Genomic DNA, 24,317 nt, shown 5'->3' on the forward strand with positions numbered 1-24,317 from the left:
CCTTTTAGTACACACATAAAGTGATTACAACGAGTGACTATAAGTTCTCGACGTTAGACTTCGCTTTCCAAGGTTCAAACAAAATTAATCGAAATTAAATAACAGACGAATTTGACTTACAACATATTGTCATTCAATTTTTGTCTCGAGTCGCGATCAAAACTAAGAAAGGGTTAAGATCTAAGGGAAATCGTTTGGTGTTGGGAATGGCGCCACCTGGGAAGCGAAAGGTGAACTATGTCAATCCCATGGCGCAAAAATTACAACCCTCCCAGGTATTACAAACAATAGAATATATCAAGGAACCCCTAAGAAATTTTTGATATTTCACGGGAAAAGGAATACATTGTTTCGCTATAACCAGGAATACATACAGCTAACAGGAATCATTGAGCCCCATCCATATATCCAGTGTTAATTTGTGGGTGGTATACCGGGCTTGAGAACGCGTTGCCTAGATACGTTGAGTGAAAAAGAAATGTACACAATTATTCCTAGTAGCTGTATGTATTCTTGCTGTAACTCATCCAAAATCTTCGCAAAGCAAAATAATTCTGGAAGAGTTGAAGAACTTCGACTTAAGTCTAAACTATAGAATATTGTGGTGGGGGGGGGTACCTTTCGTGAAATTATAGGTGATAATATAGGACAGGTTAAAAAAATATAGGATTTCATATAGGAATTAAGAATTATAGGACTGCTGGGTTTCATCTTCTGGAGGGAAAGGTTCAATATTGAATCTCAGATGGTTCTATAAAATTGCAAAAGCGGTCCTACAATACAATACAATCTTCTGGATGGAATCACTATTGCGCATGTCCCAAAACATTCAATTAAAATTTAATCTCGATCGCGAAACCCTGTCTCAAGATTTGTTACAAAATTGTTAAATTGTCACGAAAATCAGGTCAAATCTTTTGAGAAATTAATTAAAATAAACATACTTCAATTTACGAAGTTACAAAAAAAAAAATTTAATTAAGATCAAAGCTTTCAGTATTAAGAAAATATGTAATTAATTAGTTAATTAGCTCCGAGAGATTGAAAGCGGTTAAGATCACTCATTAAAATTTATTATTCGAAAATGTTTCAATTTTCAACGGGAATGTTTACTGTATTTCAAAGCCGAGTAGTCATGGTTTAAATGCAAAGTATTTCAATTAAATTGAATTATTTTCTTTCACGATAAAAACTCAAGTCAGTATAAAAGAACAATCTCAACCCTTTCGAATCATTTAGAGTACTTTCATCCGAAGATGCTGGTGCTTCACGGTAGAAACTGATTTCCCGAGGGGCTAAACACTCTACAGGGTATTCCAAAAGGGAGCCGAAGTGCAGGGAGTGGGATGCGTGGTTCTAAGGGAAATCTTTCTTATGACCAGCCATTTTTGTATGCCCCATAAGGGATGCATGCACACCCTAACAGAAGTTATGATTTATTTAAGTGTTTCACCGATGACCCCTTATAGCATCAGTTTCTTAATCAAATTTAATTAAGGGGTCATCCCTAAAACACTTCTCCAATGTTCAATCAAGAAGCGATATCTAATTTATTAGGGGGAAGGTATAAGATTCCAAAGTATTCGCGTGCCATAGTCCCAGTCCCCCTTTCAAAATACAAGGGGGGACGTAAAAGGAGGAGACCGGGCTATTTCGCCTCCTCTCCTCAGTCGGAAAATATGACTGTAATTTTCGTCATTCGCGTTTGTTGCGTTGACGTGAGTTTTCAAGAACCAATGAGATGCTGGTTGTAATTTAGAGGCGGCCGGGATTAACTCCGGACCTACTATACGTTTGGATTGGAGATAAAGCTAGATTATAAATGTGGAGAATTTATACCTTCTCCCTAGTAGACTAGATATCACTTCTCCAATGTTCAATCATAACTTGTGTTAGGGAGTGCATGCATCCCTTATGGGGACATTCAAAATCGTCTGCTCATAGAAAGAAGTATAGAGTTACATTTTTGACCCTCAAAATTGATAGATTTCCCATAGAACCTTCCACGCATCCCACTATGTCCTATAATTATACCCTGAGCCCTTTTTGGAAAATACCTGCATATTGAAATAGACGTTTCTACGTACAAACCTCAATTAAAATTCCCCCGAAGTGTCGTACCCCTCGGGAAAATTCCCCTTCTCCGGAAAAGCATCCTCTTCCAGCCTCTGAGAGAGAGAGAGACTCATCTCCGGAGAAAGGTTTCGCTCCACTCAGATCCGTTTGAGACTCACTCCCATGATGTCGACGCTACAGATCGCGTCAGGTGAGCTGCTTTTCGCAGTGTTATAAAGCTTTACAAGTTCAAAAACTCACCGCCTGTAGGCGCGTCGGGTGTAGACCACCACCTCCATTTAAAATAATGGTCTATCCAAATATATACCGTAATGAGTCAACGAAATATGTATTTGCAATGTATTTAGCAAGAAAAAATGAAATCTTCAAGCGTTAAGTAGCGCGCGCTGTAAAATAGGGTTAACCTTTTTATTTCCCGCCAAAAAGTCCCGCCAAATAATAATAATAGTAGTAGTAAAAAAAGGCGCGTATTTTCTCTTTAAAAGGCAACGCTTTTGCATCCGTTAAAGTTAACGGTTTAAAAATCTTCCTTTGTTTAAGAACGTGGATTTACTAGTTTCTCGCGTTTTTATTTAACATAAATAACCCCCATTTCGGTTGTAATACGGCGCGTTAACATCCCCCGCCTTTGAAAGTACTAATATTTTAAACGTTGATAAAGGCTGGAGGATTATAGGCGTAAATAAAAAAAACAGACCATACAGAAAATCTCGCGCGCGCTTTCAAGATCACGAGACTTTTACCAACGGTGCATTTCGATTGAATTTAAGCGCGAGATTAATACCCGCCTTTAATAGTGCAATAATATAAAATAAATACTTTACAATAACCGTAGTTAAATTTCAAATTTACTCTAGTGGAAATTGGAAAACACTATTGAAAAATAGAAAAACGGATCTAACAATAACAGTGGCAATTTATTTTTAAATACCTTAAGGCTAGTTATTATTTTCTTCTTTTTTTTTATTTAAAAGAATTTTTGAATTTTCGAACTTTGAAGAGGTCTTGGATTTTGATTTATTTTTTTATTTTTTATATTATTTGGATTTTGAAAATTTTAAGATCCGAAGTTAAATTCCCAATTCCGGTTTACAAGTTTCGTTGGGGGTGGAAATGAATTGTAGGTTCAATGTGAGATATTTTAAAAAAAATATATAGTTGAATTGAAAAAAGAAATAAAGAAAAAAAGGAAAAAATGTTGACGCGGCCAACTCAGTGTTTTACATTAGACGAACTGTTAGGAACCGGTGTTGGAAGACAGCTACAAAGGTTTAGGAGATTGCAAGGTAAGACAGTCAAAATCTTATCTTTAAATGTGTGTTTTTTATTTTAAAGGAAATTTTTGCCAAAAAGTTTCCTTAAATTGAATATATTATGTCGCGTAATGTGTGGATTAGATATTGTTGTGAATTACGGTTTATTCAAAAATTGAGGGGATGTAATTACCATGGTGCAAATTACCCTTGAATTACCGTAATTTGGTAAATTTGTCTGCTCAAATTACGTTGCGTCGGTTAATAAGTGTTAGATATTTAGTAAATTATAAAATAATTACGATATTTATACAAAAATTGAGGCTGCGTAATTACTGTGGTAATTTACCCCTTGATAATTACCGTGACGTGATAAATGTATATATTACTTACTAATTAACGACAAATTAACTTAAATTGAGATGTAATTAATTTATATTTCTAATATTTCGACAATCGTGGCACGAAAAGAACAATTAAAATTTAATAAATTTATTTTAAATTTAATATTTTCTAATAATGAATTAATTTAAAAACAAATTTTTGTTGCGTAACTACAGAAGAAAAGCAAAAAGTATTGTTTACTTCAAAATATCGCAAACACATTGTATAATTTTCTTAAAAAAAAAATCAAACGTTTCCATTACTAAATAACATAATAGAAACAGAATGAATGACTCAATTTAGAATTATATTATATTTATATTTATATCAACGCTATACTATCCCTTCAAGACGAATAAATGCATAAATTAATTAAATAAATAATGATTAAGACAATTGCAAAAGTAAAAAAAAAAAAGAAATCCCCAAGTATTGAACCCACGGCCCCGCCGGTGTACCTTTATAGTTATACCCGCATAATGTACAGGTATTCTTATACCTAGCTTAGTCATCAACTATTTGCAACAAAAAAAGAATTTAGATTTTATCGCTTTTATCGTCTTAATGAATACACCTTACATTAAAACCGTTAAAAATTAACCGTTTGTAAGGGGGGGGGGATAACGCATTTAAATACTTAATTGCAGACTAGAAAGAAAAGAAACGCGTGTATTAATTAAAAATACATTGTTTTATTCCTAAAAGGGAGGGACTGAATTAGTACAATGAGTGAGTGGGATAATGTGGTTCTATGGGAAATCATCAATTTTTAGAATCAAAAATGTAACATCTTTACTTAGCCGATTTTGAATGACCCATAAGGGATGCATACACACCCCAACACAAGTTATGATTCAACATAGAACCAAGGATAGATTTAATTTTGGAAGTAGGAATGGAGAACAGAGTAATATCTGGGCGCGCGTCTAAGTCCCGGACCCCCTTCCACGGGACCGGGGGGGAGTATGAAAGAAGAGGCGGGAGGGTCATAGCGACAGAGGTAAAAAGGAATTACGTAGTATTTTTCGCCATCCGCGTCAGCAACGTCATCAAAACGTATAGTTTAAGTGAGCAGCCAATAAGATATGATTTAAACTTTTCGTTACGTGTTGGAGGGAGGGGCTCTATACTGGGTGGTCTATGAGTCGGAATAACTGAAGTAAATACAAACCCCGTTCTCCATTCCTACTTCTAAAATTGCATATATCCCGGATTGAACATTGGAGTGTTGTACTTCGGATGATCCATTTAAAGACGGTAGAAGTGGCTTCAAACAATACAAACCATTCAAATTTGGTAGTGGACTGATGACTCTGAAGGTCCAATCTAACGTCCTTGTGCTTACATAAAGTCCTAACCCCTAAATCTAGCAGACGATACTTCGCCCCACCCCTTTTGAAAGCTTCTATTCATAATTTATCACGTCTATAAAATGGGTTACTTACTTATAGGGGCGAAGTATTGACTTATGATTAATTTCGAAAAGTTTAGGGCTTTGTAGTCCTTAGAGGATTTACACGATAAAAATCGAGAGTAAAATTTAGTGGGCAGACCAGACCCCAAAAGGCTAATATAGTAAGAACATAAAACGATTATTTTGAAACATATCCTTCGGGGAGACCTTTTAACCCTTTGCCGTTCGGTAATTCCACTACTCCCATTAGGGTTTTGAGCTTGCTTTTCCCTTTTTTCTGTACTCTTCTAGAGCAGACGACTCCGGAGGGGAGGGGGAAGAGATATTTGGAAGGAATTTTATATTCTTTTAGATGCTTAGATGTTACGAGCAGATTAAATACTTAAAATCCCACAAAAAGGCATAAGCAACTATATAAATTCTCTTTTATATGGTTTAAAAAGCCTCGTGAATTTTGATATCACGTGCAATATAAAAATGGGATTTGGTGGTGGTTGCCATGGTTACTTCTGTCCGAGTAAATTGGAATTGGAATTGGCGCGAGATCCGTTTCCATGGTTACCTGTTTCTCAAGACTATTTTATAAACTGGGGCAAGGGGTTATTTCCAGTACAACCTGTATAAATTGGCGCGAGATATTGCAACCTGTTTTCTGTATTCTATAAAATGGCGGGGAGATGGTTTCCATGGTAACCTGTTTCTGTATATTGGAATTGGCGCGAAATGGTTTCCATGGTAATCTGTTTCTATAAATTGGAATTGGCGCGAGAAATGGTTTCCATGGTAACCTGTTTCTATAAATTGGAATTGGCGCGCGAAATGGTTTCCATGGTAACCTGTTTCTATAAATTGGAATTGGCGCGCGAAATGGTTTCCATGGTAACCGGTTTCTATAAATTGGAATTGGCGCGAAATGGTTTCCATGGTAACCTGTTTCTCTATTTTATAAATTAGCACGAGATGGTTTCCATGGTAACCTGTTTCTCTATTTTATAAATTGGCGCGAGATGGTTTCCATGGAAACCTGATTTTCTTCTACTATATATAATGGCGGGAGATCGTTTCCATAGCAACCAATCTCCCCGCATCTTTTATTTACAACATTTAAAATCTCCATCTTAATCCACAATAAGTGTGACAATTTTTAAACAAACTAGGAAAGTAGAAACATCCCGAATTACAAAACAAGAATCTCGAGACAGACCATAAGTAGCTAGGCCTTGTTTCCATAGCAACCACCAATCTCTAAAACCCATAGAACATCACGAGGCCTTAAACTAAAACCAAATAAACCATATACCGAAATAAACTCCCTCAACTTCAATCTTTTATACACAATATTACAACAGAGCACTGGATAAAAACACTCATTTTTAAGGGATTTTCTAGCCCTCAGACCCCTTTTTTCTTATATACGATTTTAAATAGAGTCTGGAAGAACTTGTAGTAAAGTTTAAGTTAGGCTTAGTGAACCTCTCTTTCTCATCTCTGCTAAGCCTTGGTCTCTTATTTTTTATTTTTCTCTTATATGTAGGGTTGGGTTAGGGTCTCTTTTTTTCTGTTTCTGTGAAATAAAAGCGCATTAAACGGATGCAAGAGGATGGGAGAAGGAGAATCATTGCTACTACAAGGGGATCAAGAGTGAGATGTAAACTCTCCCGTTTTTCTAACTCCATCTTCCCCATCTTCCATCCTGGATGGTTACCATGGAAACAGAGAGGAAAAATGTGATTTTAATCGGTGATAGGTCATAACGAAAAACAGCTCAGTAAAACTGAAGGGCGGGTGGTTGTAGTTTTTTTAAGTCTTTTCTTTTCTATACAGGGTGTGTTACAAAAAGGAAGGGTGCAATAATAGGATTGAAATACTTGCAGTGGGATGGGTTCTATGGGAAATCATAAATTTTGAGTCGAAATGAACAGCGGATTTTGTCCCATAAGGGATACATGCACCCCCTAACACAAGTTATGATTGAACATTGGATTGGAGTGTTTTACGGTTGTCAATAGAATCTATTGTACTTCACCAACCTTTTTGAAACACACTGTATTTATTTTTCTTTGATTTTTTACGTGAACCCTCGCATTTTTCAGAAACTGAACCTTACGTTTGCATTACTTCATAGTCCATTAGCAACTTAGTGTAATGATATAGTTTATTGGGTGATTACTAACTCTGTTTTCTGGATGGTGGTATATCAAGGTCACTTCCGAGAAATTAATTAATTTCAAATACTTGTAATTAATTTATTTCCCCTAAGCTGAAGTCCTGCAATCATAATTTATGCCAACTAAATTTGTAACGCAAAAAAAAATTATAATTTATTTTTAATTATCTGGTCATCTTTAGAATATTTTTTAAAAACTCTAGCTATTTTCAAAAAAAGAAAAAATAATAATAATTTTTCACGCACTATTTGAATCTAATTTAATCTTAAATCTAAATCAAATTAAACTAATTTAATTCTCTTCTCAATTAAAAGATGGTACCCTTATCCAAATAATAAGAAATAATAATAATATTAAAAATCGACCTAGTTACCCCCGTAACGTCATGGTACAATGCGCTATAAACTTATAAAGTTGAATTACTAAACTTATGTTAGTTTACGCAAGCATAATTTTTTCAAATGTATGATACTTTGTGAACAGGTATAGTGGTGCCGCGTAGGTGGACGGATGGGTTTTTCTTTTGCGCCAGGGTGCAAGTTATTTTCGCTAGATAAATTTTCAATTGCAAGCGTGAAATAATCGAAAGAAAAACACAATTTCCTCGTTACGAGAGTAAATAATAAAATACAAAAGTCAGTGTATAAACTCCTTTGTTGTGTAAAAACCGCTAGAGGCGCCGTAGAGAGACGTAGTAGAGTGTCTGGAACAATATTTTCCTTACACAGACAGAATAATACGTTATGAATATTTGAGAGAATTCAGGCTATACGTTTAAGAGCAGTTCGTAATGTGAAATTACTAAGAAATTGGAATTTCCCGTTTGTGCAATTTTCTTACTGACTCCACAGTTTTCAACCGATTTAAATGAAATTTTGCACACTTGTTTGTTATATTCTATACTAGAGTTGTGTAAATTTTGGTTTAAATCCGCTGTCATTTGTGAAAATGGCGGCCAAAAAGGTAGTCTCAGCATTCAGACTCGAAATTTTAAATTCCCGTTTGTGCATTTTTGTTACTGAGGTCGTAATTTGCAACCGATTTAAATGAAACTTGCAACACTTGTTTGTTATGTTCTATACTGAAGCTGTGTAAATTTTGGTTTAAATCCGCAGTCATTTGTAAAAATGGCGACCAAAAACGTATCATCAATGTTCAGACTCTAAATATTTAATTTCCCGATTGTGCATTTTTCTAAAACACGTCGTAATTTTCAACCGATTTAAATGAAATTTCGTACACTTGTTCGTTAAATTCTATACTACAGCTGTGTAAATTTTGGTTTAAATCCGCAGTCATTTGTAAAAATAGCGGCCAAAATAGTAATCTGTGGTCTAAATAAGTTGTCATAAAAGGGAATTAACCTCGCCCGAAATGTACTCCAATTCAAGCGCACTTGACCAACAATAAGTTGAATGAGCTTGTCCAAAACTAGAGTATGTGTCCCCCCCCCCAGTAATATTAAAAAGTATAGGCCGGATATATTTTGTAGCTTATTCCGATTCTCAGGCTAGAGGCAATGTTGTCTTTTCTAATAGTAATAGGAAAAAAAGGAATAGAATACGGTAACATAATATTATGTAGCTTGTTATTATGGATAAATTAAAGTTTTAGGCCTTTGGCACCGGAAATAATTTAATATCGACTTAATTTTAATCTTGAGGGTTGGCAAAATTTAGATAAGGGAAAAACAGTTCACAATAACAACTGTCAAAGAATAATACACGTGTAGTTGTTTTGAAAATTTGAAATTTGTAAACACGGTAGTTTAGATATTCGAGACCATGGGAGGATTTTTCCTACTGAAATATAGAGTTTTTCCCTCTATAGTACCATACGAATAGTATTTTTCTACTACAACATAATGAATAATGCACGTGTAGTTGTTTTGAACGATTGGAATTTGTAAACCAGGATAGTTTAGATATTAAAGACCATGGTAGGATCTTTCCCAATGCAATATAGTGTTTTTCCCTCTATAGTACCATAATGACAGTATTATTCTACTAAAATAGTGGTTTAAACCCTACCCACCCAACTAAACCTTAATCATCTTTTCCCCATGGTATTTAATAGAGTATCATTACACGAATTTTGTCATTAACATCCTAACATTTCCCAGGTAGTAGGAGGAAAACTACTACATTAGAGTAAAATACAAATTGCGTGTAGTATTATTCTACTATAATCTAGTAGTTTTCCCCCTACCAAAAAAAAACCTCTATCTTTTCGTCAATGTTCAGCAGACTATTATTGTAATGGTAGGAAAACTGCTACATGACAGTAGAATAACTAACCCAAGCTGTAAATTGGGGTCAATACTCAATAACCACCAAGTTGTTATTCGAAGAATTTCACTTTCGTTACTTTAAATATCCCAACATGCACCGCACCGGTAACCGGAAAATCCGATAGCTTTTAAAGGGGTCAAAATTATAGGGGGAAAAACCCATAGTATCTTAATTTGCGGTATTACCAAAAAATGTATTTTTAGAGCATGCACGTCGTGATTTCCCTTTTCAAATACTTTCAAAAAGATTTCTTGGTTTTTTAAAATCTAGCAATTTTCAAATCAAATAGACGACGGTCCGTGAAAAGCATGTAAAAATAAATATAAAAATTTTTTAAACATAAATAAACAATATTTTTTTCCTAGAAATTATATTGTAACGAAGAACGTCACAAATTTTAACATTAAAGTGACATTTCCTTTAGCAAATATCGTCAATTAAGTGCTAAAATTTTTTTAAATTTAGTATTAGCACTGCAGCAAAGGTTTATAGAACTTTTTACAAAAAGTCTGTTGTTCTCATATGAATTAAAATATTCCCTAAAATCACTCTAAAAATCTTTGAGTTTTCACGTTATAGCGTAAGTAATAGAGTTAGGCTAATCATAAGTTTATAAGATACGTTACATGATAAGTATGACACTACCTATATTATTCGTAATGCTACCTCCTAGAGACTTACAGCTCGAGATAACTAGTTCGAGAAGGAGAACGACGGAAGCGAGTCAATTGAAGTACTTTCTACACTCGGTGGGTTAATTAATTTTGCAAGACTTAAGTTCCTTATAGCTCCTATTTTAGTCTGCATTACTAATTAGGCCTTTGACAGCAGCGCCTCACTCACCAGGCGTACGTCGCTTTACCCTGAATCTATGACCTACCTCATTCACTTCAAAATTACAAAAAGCCTAAAAATCTTTACATATTTCTCATATCCACGTTTGTCAATTTTTCAAAATTTCCCGCCAATTTCGTGTTATTTTCATTCAAATTAAAATTCCCCCAAAATCACGCGCTTCAACACGTGTTTCCTAAAGCGTCGACGTCAACTTATCTTTGCACCATAAACCAAAGCGTTAATTCAGCTTAATTTTATTACTAAACGATAGTACACGTTTCAACTATCGTACTTAATATGATCTTAGATTGAAAGATTTAGTGGTTAAAATTGTAAACACTTTTTTATAGCGTATGGGCTGGATTAGTGCAAAAAACGGGGGGAGGGGGGTCGAATTGAGGTCAAAAAGGAAAATCGTACTATCTATTAAAATTATTTCTATTTTGAGGTAGAACGTTTATATCCTAAGACGCCTTGAGGGACACAGAATTCTTTGAAAGCGAAAAGAGAACCGGAAATCATCGTTGTTTTTCTTCATTCATAATTAAGTTAATTACAGAGTTTAAAATAAAGGGGCTAATCACTCTTAAACTCCCTGTACAATGATTACTGATTCTACTTCTTATATATTATATTATAATATAAAGGAAACCAGTGTAACTAAATATTAGTGGGAAAGGTTGAAAAGCGCAATCAACATTTTATAAAGGTTTAGGTCACTTTTCCGGCCGCCATTTTAAAACATGGCGACAAATTAGAACATAAAAGCAATAAATCTATTCTATATAATATGGGGAACCATAGTATTAATTATTATTCAAATCGGTTGAAATGCACAGACGTTATTACATAAATAAGGTTTAGGTTACAATTCTGACCGCCATTTTTCAAGATGGCGACGGATTGAAACAATATTTCGTAGAGCGTACCTACTATTTAAGAGTAACGTCCCTACAAAATTTCAGCCTTTTATACAAAGCGGTTTGGGCGTGGGGTTGATTATAAATCGATCAAACAGCAGGTACTTGAACACCTAACAGTTTCACATAGTCTGCAGTTAACCATACCTATTTTGTCGGTTGGTATTGTGTCGAACTCGAATCTCTTTATAACATTAAGGTCCCTGCAAAAATTCAACCTTCTAAATGAAGCGGTTTGGCCTGGGCTTTAATTATCAGTCAGTCTCTCAGAACTTATAGTTTCATATAGTCTGCAGTAAACCATACCTATTTTTTCGGTTGGTATTGTGTGGAACCCGAATCTCCATATAACTATTAAGATCCCTGCAAAATTTCAACCTTCTAGATGAAGCGGTTTGGCCTGGGCTTTAATTATCAGTCAGTCTCTCAGAACTTACAGTTTCATATAGTCTGCATTAAACCATACCTATTTTTGTTCAGTTGGTATCTTATTATGCCGAATTTCTTCCACACCACACTGTACAGTGCAAATGTTTTTCAGTCTTTTTTTTTTTTTTTTTCAACCACAAAACTTTCCTGGTACTATTTATTCACAAGGTATAGGGAGTAGTACTGAATTATATTTTGTATTGAAACCCAAATATTTAGCGAAGTCACAGGCGTGGAAAATATCTCATTTCAAATTCTGAATACGACAGTACGGTTGGTTATATCAAATCGGTCATTCGTTAACAAGTTCTTAAGAGTGTTCCCTTCCTAGACGGGAAATTTGTTTTTAGAAAAACAACAGTTTAATTACTAATTAATATTTAAAGTTGTTTATTTCGTGGTGAGGTGTTGTTGTTATAACTTTAATTCTTCAGTATACGTTTAAACTAATTAAATATTTAGCTAATTGAGTGCGATAAGGGATGATTTAAATATGTTCTAGTTATTAGTTAAAGTGTTTGTGCAAAAAAATATTAATAATAAGAAGTTGTGATTTTTCACTAATTAATTTATTTAATTGGATTTTAATCATAATTAATTATAATTATGGTTGGATGGTATTTTCGGAATGCCACGGCTGAGTTATACAGCACAGGATGTTCTTGTAAGTTTTAATTTTTATTTTTAAATTTTTAATTATTTTTATTAATAATTAATAATAAAATACTTAATTATTAATTTAAATTTTATTAATTAACGATCCACGTAAGACTGTATATTTATTTTTATTTAATTACTAATTATTTTACTTAAGATTATTAAATTATTAGATTTAATTTAATAATTTTCGATTCATCTAAAATAATAGTTTAAATTAAAATACAATGCTTTCAAAAATCTCATTCGCCCATATATTAAAAAATAAAATTAATATCCTAATTAAGCCTTTGTATGAAACTGAAAATTAAACCAATCAAAAAGAGCTGCCCAGGGGAAGAAACGTCACAAAAATTTAAAAAGCTACTACTAAGTTATAATAGCGTAAACTTAATTAGAGTGATTAAAGTTAATGCACTCTATAGTAAAAGTTAATAAGTTTTAAGTCTAAAAGACAAATTGAATTTGCATAAAATTTTACTTTATCCTAATTAAGGGGACGGGTTTTAGGCAAATTTTCAATCGATTGAAATTTTGGGAAGCCTTCCCAACTGAAATCGAAGGGCTAATCACTCTGTTTTGAATACTAAAGGGTTTTAAAGATTACAACGTAATCTCTTTGAAGTACCGCGTGTAATTACACAGAGTGATTAGTCCCTCGTATCAATTTTAAAGTTCGAGCTCGTTAATCATAATTTTTATATTTTTAAACACTCCCATTTGAAACTTTTAACAAAATTTCTAGTTTCGAAATTTTTAATATGACAAGACTTTTAAATATTTTGGAGATATTTGAGTTACTGTGGAAATTCAGGGAAAATCCTGGCATTATCAGGGAGTTCGAATAAGATTTTCAGGGAATTTCAAAAATTTATTATCAAACTCAAGGAATTTCAAAAAGACCATTTTAACTTATGAAAGGAACATATCTTATGAACTTATGGTACAACTAATATTTAAAAACCACAAAAATATTATTATTATTAAAGCCAATCAAATGAAAAATTCCCATTTATTTATTTATTTTAAATGTTTTAATAACAAAATAAAAACGTAGGTAAACTTTTGGAATAATTAAATTTCATACTAATATTTTTGTAAAAATTCATACCCCCTTGCTTGTAATAGTGAGAAAACTCCGTTTGAAGCGCAATTATTCAAAACCTAAAACTGTTGGCGGCGCCCAAAGTCAACAAAACCAACTAGAATACATTCAGTTCGCGAGCATCTAAGTTCATTAAGTTAAACGGGTTTTATGCAAATAACTTTCGGGGGGGGGAGAGTTTATGTTAAACTAGCTAAGCCTTGGCCCTTGACTAATCGACAACATCGGAAATTCATACAGATAAAAGGAATTATTGTGTACTTGCCATTTTAATTTCTCAACGTATCTAGGCAGCTTTTGTGGGAAGAGCTAGCTATGGACTAATCATAATATATGACGAATTTTACCCAAGCGAAAAATATAACCTATCTTGCTGCAATTCGCGTTGCTACTACCAACTGTAACATTTGAAATCGCAGTTAGAAATTCTGACGCCATCAGAATTATTAATAGGCGACGGGACGTTTAGTAAGTTCTCAAGCCCGCCCATAAAACCAGCATGGAAATTAACATGGGAGACATAATAAGTCCTAGTAGCTGTATGCATTCCTGGAAACATACCAAACTCCATAAGCATGGATGGGGAATGAGGACCCATTGCAAATCTCGAACCCAATTTCGATTTGTGGTAGGGTATAGATAGATTGTCTTGGTAGCTAAGCCTTGCCTCTCCCTTTCCCTCCCAAGAGGCTAAACGGAACGGGGTCAAAAGGTCGTGAAAGAAAAATGACTTAAGGATGGTTTTAACTAACCAAGTTTTGGGGGATATTTTAATATTAATTGAGTAAGTTTGTCAAATGCTCTCTTATTGGACCCCCCCCCTTTAACTTTAAGAAAGTTGCTGGCGGAATTATATTTGTGTATATTATATTAATTAAAATTAATTAAAAATTTATTTAATTACAAGTTAATTAAAAAACAGCCTTGAGCGGTCGATATTAACACACTCTGACTCTGGTATGCAAGAAAATTTTGGCTGAACTTAAAGGGAGAGTACCACACGTAAATTTTGTTGACAAGAAGGCAGAACGTTACGTGATTGGTTGCGTACTTAAAGGGAGGCTGCCACGTAATTTTTTAAACGTTACGTGATTGGTCGGAAATGCAAATTTCAAATTATTCGAAGGTATTTCCATTAATGTTTCACTATATGTGCACAGGTTAGTCTTTATAATTACTACAAGAATCTTGTTTTTTAAAAAATCACTTAATTTTAATTTTCACTCTCCCTTTAAAATGCTTAAAATATCCTACATGTATTCAACCTTCGAACTTTTTAGAAGAACAACCTGGATATAAAAATAAAACTGGATTTAAAGAAAAAATAATAAAAAAAATAAATAAAACACAACACACACAGAACCGGCAATGAAAACATATATATAGATAGATATAAAGATACCGGTATTAGAATTGAAATTCTAGGTTACCTTTAAAAGTGGCGCGAGATTATGTTCTTCATTTTTTATCCCGCCCAAAATTGAGGGGGTGGAAGTGGTGGGGTCGATCCCGATCGGCTGATTCTGATTTCGGATTTTAAAAAAGGAATTTTAACTTTTTTTTAGCGCGAGCTTCCGCATTCTGGTCGTTCGTCTCGCTCCACGCACGCGCCCAATTTTTCGTTATGATTTACATATAAAAGAGCGCGCCAAATACTAGATCTCGTGTTTTACCAAAATTCCCGCCCAATTTGTTTGGATTCGTACTACAACTTCTAAAAAAACATTTTTCTTGTCATCGATATTTTGTTCGCTTTATATTTTTAAAATCTGTTTTGTCGTGTTGGTTCGGTTTATTTATACCAGGAGTAAATAGATATAAAAGAAAGTAAGGTATATGATTCATAAAGAACTATTTTTGCCTTCCCCACGTGGTAGGCTATATTAGGGGAATTTAAAACTGGGGTATTATTATTATTACTATAGTCATAAGGGAGTATGATTTCAATCATGCAATATCACCTTAAATCTAATCTTCTTTACCAGCCACCAACCACGTGTTGCAGGTCTACCACTACAACTAAATCTAATCTATGCTTGCTAATAATCACTCCAATTGAAGCAATTAAAATATAATCATTCTAACTCATTAATTAATTTTTCCCGTGTGTCAATTACGCTGCATGCAGGCTCAAAATTCACCACATGAATTAACAAATTATGTCACCAATCACCAACCGAATTGGAGCAGTTGTTGGCTACTGCTATTTTCTGCAGCTGGGTATAGAGGGAAATTAAATGTGATCACATAGATAACTGCATACTGTAATATGTGTATAATATTAAAGTAGATCTGATTGCAATCACTGATTGGTCGGTCAAATTGGTCCATACAGACTAATTAAGAAGCTAGAATGAGAGAGAAAGAGAGAGACTAAACACGTTAACCCAGAGACTAGCTTACTTTCTGTAAATAATATTTGCCTTTGCTAAAAGCAGCCGAAACCACGGAGATTCTATGACAGTTAACCTAGTTTAAACTTTACTATTAAACTAAATAAGATTTAATTCAACTGACCGCCTAATTCCTAAAATTCATTTGTTCATTTTCCTTCAAACAATTTCCCAAACATTCCCAAGCCAATAAATTCCTCGAAACACAAATTTGTTTTCTAAATAAATATATAGAAATGCATTCAATGTTATTTCCATATCACGGTTCACTAAATCCGATACCAGGTCTTTTCCCAATACATTTATATACAGGGTGTGTTATTCCAAAAAGGGAGGGTGTAATTATAGGACCCCGAAGTACGTACAGGGAGTGGGATAACGTGGATGGTTCTATAGGAAATCATTGATCAATTTTGAGAATAGAAAATGTATAACTCTATACTTCTATAGTTCTATGAGCAGCCGATTTTGAATTTCCCCCATAAGGGATGCATGCACCCCCTAATAGCACAAGTTACAATTGAACACTGCAGGGATGTTTTACACCCTGTATATGAACGAATACAGAAGTTGTTAACCATCTTAAATTGCATGCAGAAATTTTTCTATAGTATAGCAACGTAGGATTAAAATAATACGAAACAAAACGAAATAGAAGCGATTAGAATCTAATATGGGACGACGCCGACTACGATGATGATGACGTCATAAGTATCCTCCCGCGCGCCGTTGCACGTTACCTCTTTATATTTAAAAGATAGAAGGTCACGCCTAAATTCCTCGCGATATTCCAAAGTATAGAGTAATGGCATCCCCCCTTCTTTGACTGTATTAAGTTCTATGGGGGATGTAACATTGGATGCCACACACAACTACCTAAGCTACATTACATTTGCATAAATTATGTTATATTATATCCCATTAAGATACTTAAATAGCAAAAATATAGCTAAGAATATATACATTTATGGAAAATACAGGTGGATTTTGATAAGTCTACCAATAGCAACTAAATGTTCTTTAACCCTTTCCATTCAGTTTAACCCTTTAATTTTGGCAGACCCATAAGAAAAACCCTGTGTAGATTCTTTATTAGCTAAGGCATAAGTTTATAAGATATGTTACATGATAAGTATGACACGAGCTATAATATTCGTAATGCTACCTCCTAGAGACTTACAGCTCGAGATAACTAGTTCGAGAAGGAGAACGACGGAAGCGAGTCAATTGAAGTACTTACTACACTCGGTGGGTTAATTAATTTTGCAGGACTTAAGTTCCTTATAGCTCCTATTTTAGTCTGCATTACTAATTAGGCCTTTGACAGCAGCGCCTCACTCACCAGGCGTACGTCGCTTTACCCTGAATCTATGACCTACCTCATTCACTTCAAAATTACAAGCTCCAGTTTCTAAGTTACCAGAATTTACAAACTTATGGAACCAACAACATATCTTATAAACTTATGGATGATAAAAGCATAATGCACAATTGAATTGAGGACGTTTCAAAAGCGGTTTCAGCAGTTCCTCTTTTCAAATATATATATGTATATGTATACATATATAAATTACTTCGCACCCAAATGTAATAATAATATAATACAAGCGGCGGACGACGGCCTTTTTTCTAAGCAACAGCAACTTCTATTTGTTAACTTCAGTTGGGGAAAACGTGAGAGTGTATATAGTGGCGGTTGTAAAGAAGACAGTGGCAGGTTGGCAGGAACTAGGGGGAAGGAGAGAGAGGGGGGATCTAAAAGAGTGACGGAAGCCCAAGAGCAGCAACGGATGGAGGAGAAAGATGGTAGGAGGAGATGATGGTAAGAGGCTGGAAGGGGAATGGATGGATAGATAGTTCTAACATTGTGAATTTCTCTCTCTCTCTCCCTCTCTCTGTCCCTCCCTCTCTCTCTCTCTCTCTTTCTCTCTCTCCGGTATAGCGCCCGGGGAGATCGATCTATCGCCAAAAAGGTCGAAAATAAAGTCGTTTTAAAAGCAATAACGTTGCAAGTACAATTTAGGTGAATTTTCCCTTTTACTTTTATAGAAAGAATTCGATTTTTAAACGGTTTAAACTAGCATAAGTTTATGAGATATGTTACATGATAAGTATGACACTAGCTATACTATTCGTAATGCTACCACCTAGAGATTTACAGCTCGAGATAACTAGTTCGAGAAGGAGAACGGCGGAAGCGAGCCAGTTGAAGTACTTACTACACTCGGTGGTGGTTAATTAATTTTGTATCAGGACTTAATTCCATCTAGCTCCTATTTAGTCTGCATTACTAATTAGGCCTTTGACAGCAACGCCTCATTCACCAGGCGTACGTCGCTTTACCTCGAATCTATGACCTACCTAGGCTATCACTTCAAAATTACAAGCTCCAGTTTCTAAGTTACCAGACTTTACAAACTTATAAATGGAACATATCTTATGAACTTATGGCCCTAGAAATTATAGATGTGGAAAGTGCTCTCTGTAAGCGCATGACAAACATTGAAATTTCACGTCGACTACATTAAAAGAGGGGCCAACCACTAAGATTTACTGCGCCTCAATTAAGAGTACTTAGTACACACATGAAGTGATTACAACGAGTGACTATAAGTTCTCGACGTTAGACTTCGCTTTCCAAGGTTCAAACAAAATTAATCGAAATTAAATAACAGACGAATTTGACTTACAACATATTGTCATTCAATTTTTGTCTCGAGTCGCGATCAAAACTAAGAAAGGGTTAAGATCTAAGGGAAATCGTTTGGTGTTGGGAATGGCGCCACCTGGGAAGCGAAAGGTGAACTATGTCAATCCCATGGCGCAAAAATTACAACCCTCCCAGGTATTACAAACAATAGAATATATCAAGGAACCCCTAAGAAATTTTTGATATTTCACGGGAAAAGGAATACATTGTTTCGCTATAACCAGGAATACATACAGCTAACAGGAATCATTGAGCCCCATCCATATGTAACATTGGATGCCACACACAACTACCTAAGCTACATTACATTTGCATAAATTATGTTATATTATATCCCATTAAGATACTTAAATAGCAAAAATATAGCTAAGAATATATACATTTATGGAAAATACAGGTGGATTTTGATAAGTCTACCAATAGCAACTAAATGTTCTTTAACCCTTTCCATTCAGTTTAACCCTTTAATTTTGGCAGACCCATAAGAAAAACCCTGTGTAGATTCTTTATTAGCTAAGGCATAAGTTTATAAGATATGTTACATGATAAGTATGACACGAGCTATAATATTCGTAATGCTACCTCCTAGAGACTTACAGCTCGAGATAACTAGTTCGAGAAGGAGAACGACGGAAGCGAGTCAATTGAAGTACTTACTACACTCGGTGGGTTAATTAATTTTGCAGGACTTAAGTTCCTTATAGCTCCTATTTTAGTCTGCATTACTAATTAGGCCTTTGACAGCAGCGCCTCACTCACCAGGCGTACGTCGCTTTACCCTGAATCTATGACCTACCTCATTCACTTCAAAATTACAAGCTCCAGTTTCTAAGTTACCAGAATTTACAAACTTATGGAACCAACAACATATCTTATAAACTTATGGATGATAAAAGCATAATGCACAATTGAATTGAGGACGTTTCAAAAGCGGTTTCAGCAGTTCCTCTTTTCAAATATATATATGTATATGTATACATATATAAATTACTTCGCACCCAAATGTAATAATAATATAATACAAGCGGCGGACGACGGCCTTTGTCCAAAATTGGAATATTTCATCGTCTCCGAAATCTATTAATAAATTCCATTTGGGGGTAATAATAATGGGACTATACTTTCTATTCATTTTAAAGCTATTAAACGAGATAGATACCAACCACAATCCGTAACATTGTATGGGAAACCTACACCCATCTCCCGCCAAATTATGGCGCGCCTTTGAAAAGCGCGCGCTAATCGCACGTGCGCATCAATTTTGGCGGGAAATAAAGAAAGAAAAATTGTTTGAGCGCGTGATATTACGTAATTCACGTGAGCTCGCGGTAAAATGATTACAATGTAACTAGGTTAGGACAGATCGTGTCTCGTGAAACCATGTGACACGCGCTAACATTATTACGTGTGTAATCGTAAATTAATCTTTAAGAAGAAGAAGAGTTTTGAATTGATTTAGAGAGCTAAGCCTAACTTCCTATCACGTGGGATTTGGTCTATAGGTATATTCAAGCGTTAAGCCTTTGCTGATATTTTGTTCAATAGAGATTTTTCAGACTCTTTATGAAGATAAAGAAAAAAGAAAATATTGTACAGTTGAAAATCATTGACCGTGAATTTTGAAAAACGTTCTATAGAATTTTGGGAATTTTTTTTTTCAACGAACTCAGGTATGAGAACAGAACAGGTACCCAGTCTCCCAAGATAAGATTTTATTTATTTTTTGTTTTTTGAATTTATTTCTTTAATAATAACGTCTGGGGTTCTTTCTGAGCCTTGGCTGAGTGGTGTCTCATGGGAAATACCCCCCGAAATATGGTGGCTGGTGGCGCCCTCCACCGGGACTAAAATCAAACTATACGCTAAATAAATTTCAATTTAAAATATTCAAAATATAGATTAGACAAGAGAGCCCAGCCCTGTCAAGGGAGCCTGAGTGAATAATAAAGGGAACCAAGTTTTAAAGGACAATTATCAGGAATAGAATGCATTGAAGTATAGAGAGTTTGACAACAAAGGGTGTGTATTATATTTAACCATGTGATACTGCTCCTTTAAAAAAAGTAGTTCAAAGGCTTAGGGGATTGAGTCTTCTACGAATCAATACATGGGTATTATTTTATCAGTGAAATAAAAAAAAGAGGTGTGAGTGTATTAAACTTTGATAAAGTTCGTGGCAAGTCCCGAGGCTTAGAAGTGTCAAAAAATAGACACGCCTTAAAGATGAACCCCTTATCTAGTTCCATATTTCATTTTTGAACACCCTTTTTATTATAACTTTATATACGTTTCGACTCCACGTAATCTACTTTAAATTCGATTATTAAACGAATTTAATAGAAAAAATGCTAATTTTACTGGAAGTTAGGCTTAGGAATTGGCGGAGAAAGTACTAGTGTTAGGCTTAGGAAGAATATGGGGGAAAGTTCTAGTGTTTTAGGATGAGGAAGAATTTGAGGGAAAGTTCTAGTGTTTTAGGATGAGGAAGAATTTGGGGGAAAGTTCTAGTGTTTTAGGATGAGGAAGAATTTGGGGGAAAGTACTAGTGTTTTAGGATGAGGAAGAATTTGGGGGAAAGTACTAGTGTTTTAGGATGAGGAAGAATTTGGGGGAAAGTACTAGTGTTTTAGGATGAGGAAGAATTTGGGGGAAAGTACTAGTGTTTTAGGCTGAGGAAGAAATGGCGGGAAAATACTAGTGTCTTAGGCTTCAGAAGAATTGGCGGGAAAGTACAAGCGTTAGGCTTAAGAAGAACTGGCGGGAAAGTACTAGTGTAAGGATTAGAAAGAATTGACGGGAAAGTACTAGCATTAGGTTTAGGCAGAATTGGCGGGGAACTTGGGGGAAGTGCAAGTGTTAGGCTCGAGTAAAGATGCCTTAAAATGGTGGGAAAGTGATACTTAGGCCTTGGAGCTTCTAATCGGCCTTTCTAAAGATAACCAAATCAGACGTGTCATAAGTTACGCACATTGATCTAAATCTAATTACGGAACGGTTATATCTATTTCCCCTCAACCAATTATATTCAGTTTCAGTAACGAGTTAGGACTTGGTTGTCAGTAATTGTAAGGAAAACTGACGAGTCTCGGATAAGTGTCTGTTGCGTTTTCCCCCAAACCAATCCAACCAATCCCTTTCATAAAAGTTTCGCTGAGTTCGCGGCGGCAAGATCCTACGGCCAAAAAGATAAGAAACTACTACCCTTAGATCTCTTGCTATGACTTAAAAGAACTGCAAGCAAGTCGACTGACATATTTTGATGGCAGATAATATTCTTTATCGATTTGGGGGGACCGCATCTTTCTTACCAACAAAAAAATAAAATCTGTCAAGACATCAAAGTTACTTTAGGGTTTATTTTCTTTTTCGGTCTAAATAGGACTAAATAGACCATTCCAATAATTACCTGCACAAAAACCATCGCAGATGGGCGGGGCTACCCACCCTCTAAGGTAACCTTATTTCTCCTGGCGGGCGCCAACCAAGAGGCAACACCAAATGGAGTTCAGGCGAGTTCATGCACTACACGCTATGGATGGTTATAGCCAACTTGCGCTGCCTCTAACGGTGGTGCTTCTTGGTTGGTGTCATGGAAATACCCCAAGATGGTGACCTCATCGCCCTTATGATGTTTGCTTCTCATCTGGAATTAACTGGGCTTATTTTTGCAGCTCTATTGTAAAATTCGCAAACGTTTCTAAAAGGTCAGCACTACCCTATGCTCAAAAGGGGCTTCTATATAGAGAGCTTTCAGATGGGATAGTAATACGTCACACCTTCCCAACCCAAGTCTTACCGCTGTTCTGGAGCCAATTTAGGTGGTCTCAGCTTCATTCCTGCTTTAAACCCACCACCAATATGGCAGCCTAAATTATGTCACGAGACTCAACTCCTTCTCCAACTGAAAGCTCTCTATACACATGAAGGACTCATACCATTTACACCAGAGGGCCTGGCTACCTGAAGGACCAAAGCAGACGGGTTTCAGTCCTACAGGGTAGCCCGGCCTCCTGGTGTAAATGGTATGAATCCTCCATGTGTGTAATTTATCTATTGAGCATAAATTGAATTTAAGGCAACTAACTTTCAACTGGTCCCTTTTCAAAATTACATACCGAAACTTATTTCTAACTGTTAAATATAACACATCGCCAAGGCTTAAGACTGAAACACCCAATTATCCCCAATTAAAGGGGATTTCAGAGGCGTAGATCGATTTTCAATAAGTCTAAGGCCTTCTTTACAGTCAGTATAAGGCCTTCTTTACAGTCAGTATAAGTTGAGTTCCTAAAAATCCTTAGGAACATCCCATACGACTTTGTTCAAAACTAATCATGAGGTTGGGTTGCCGCTATTTGAACTGATGGTGTGGAAAGAGAAAAAACAGCACAGTTTCCACTCCCGTTCATAATTCTCTCTGTGATTACGAACGACGATCGTTCGGGGCTCAAGCCCCTTCAGGGGTTTAAAAGCGCTCAAAACCAAGGGATTGCGATACTTAAATTGTCGTAACCCTGGTTTTATAGGCAATAAAAGCCTGTCAAGCGGCCACAACTTAACTTGAAAGCGTGTTGGAAACGGGTTGTTAAGATATAATACTCCTTAATTAGAATCGTACTCCAAAAAGCCCCTCGAGCTCTCGAGAACATTTCTACTCGAGTTTTAGCTCTGTTCATACACGTAACAATTTTCACATTAAACAAATCGTAATTAATTTCATCTTAGCGTTTGTCCAGTTACGAAAAAAATTAATATGTGACCATATTTTAATCACGGAGGTATCTATTTAAACAATAAATCAAAAATTATGACTTTTAATTAAGAATTTTCGATTTTTTAAATTGCAACTATATTAATGCGAACATGACTAAAATTTGTCTCGTGAAAACACCCTGAGATTTTGAATTTCGAATTTCGAATTTACGAAGGATCACGTTTTCTATTGGAATTTTTCCTAGTTTTCTATAAACACGAGGGACTGTATGGGATTTTCCCGCGCTTTCCGCACGATTTTACCCGCCAAAAACATCTACAAGCATATAGTACCGGTATCTGTAACGTAGACCTAGACCTACACCCACGCCACGCGTCTAAGGTTGGTTTGTTTGGTGAGGATTAGGTAAGGTTGAAAGTTAATAGGATAAAAGCGTTCCTTAGGTGATGGTCGTGTGGTTGACCAAGGGTTCCTTTATTCCTTTGATCTTATTGGGCACAAAGGCTTACTGCAGGTCTTTAATGTAGCTAAATGGACTCCAGTAGGAAGCTAATTGGAGCGGGCCTTGCCTAAAAAGATAGGACCTAGGCTTAGTTAGTTGGTAAAAATTTATTTTGATTAGGTAACCATTTTAATTGATTGTTAATCAACATTTCAAACATGGAAACGTACGATTTTTAAAATGTAAATCGAATTAAATTCAAATTGGGGCCAAAGGTCACGTGACCTCGTTGCATGATTACCAAAACTTCACTAACAAATAAGCAAATTAATATTTAAAAATTAATTATTCTTAAAATTTACAATCATTTAAAACATCAATACTTCTTTTAAAAATTCTCGAGCTATATGTTAAAGTATAATAGTACATTTTTTATATACAACAAATATTGGACAACTTAAGTTAACAAAAGGGGACCCTAACGTAAAGGGCGCTTAAGTAAACAAGTTGAATTTTTGGGGGTC

The 24,317-nt window shown here is 35.2% G+C and overlaps 1 protein-coding gene across 1 annotated transcript in view; it reads left to right on the forward strand.

The window, feature by feature from the left end:
- The first annotated feature begins 3,244 nt into the window (after positions 1 to 3,244).
- The window catches only part of LOC149621416 (fatty acid synthase-like), a 54,099-nt gene continuing 33,026 nt past the window's right edge, over positions 3,245 to 24,317 (forward strand). The window contains exon 1 of the mRNA XM_089853856.1: positions 3,245 to 3,362. Coding sequence (XP_089709982.1) covers positions 3,272 to 3,362 — 91 coding nt within the window. The 5' untranslated portion in view covers positions 3,245 to 3,271. The remainder of the gene's footprint in view (positions 3,363 to 24,317) is intronic.

Source organism: Phalangium opilio, unplaced genomic scaffold (assembly GCF_054372755.1).
Source record: "Phalangium opilio isolate 3A_F unplaced genomic scaffold, DU_Popi_V2 ptg000206l_1, whole genome shotgun sequence".
Lineage (NCBI taxonomy): Eukaryota > Metazoa > Arthropoda > Arachnida > Opiliones > Phalangiidae > Phalangium > Phalangium opilio.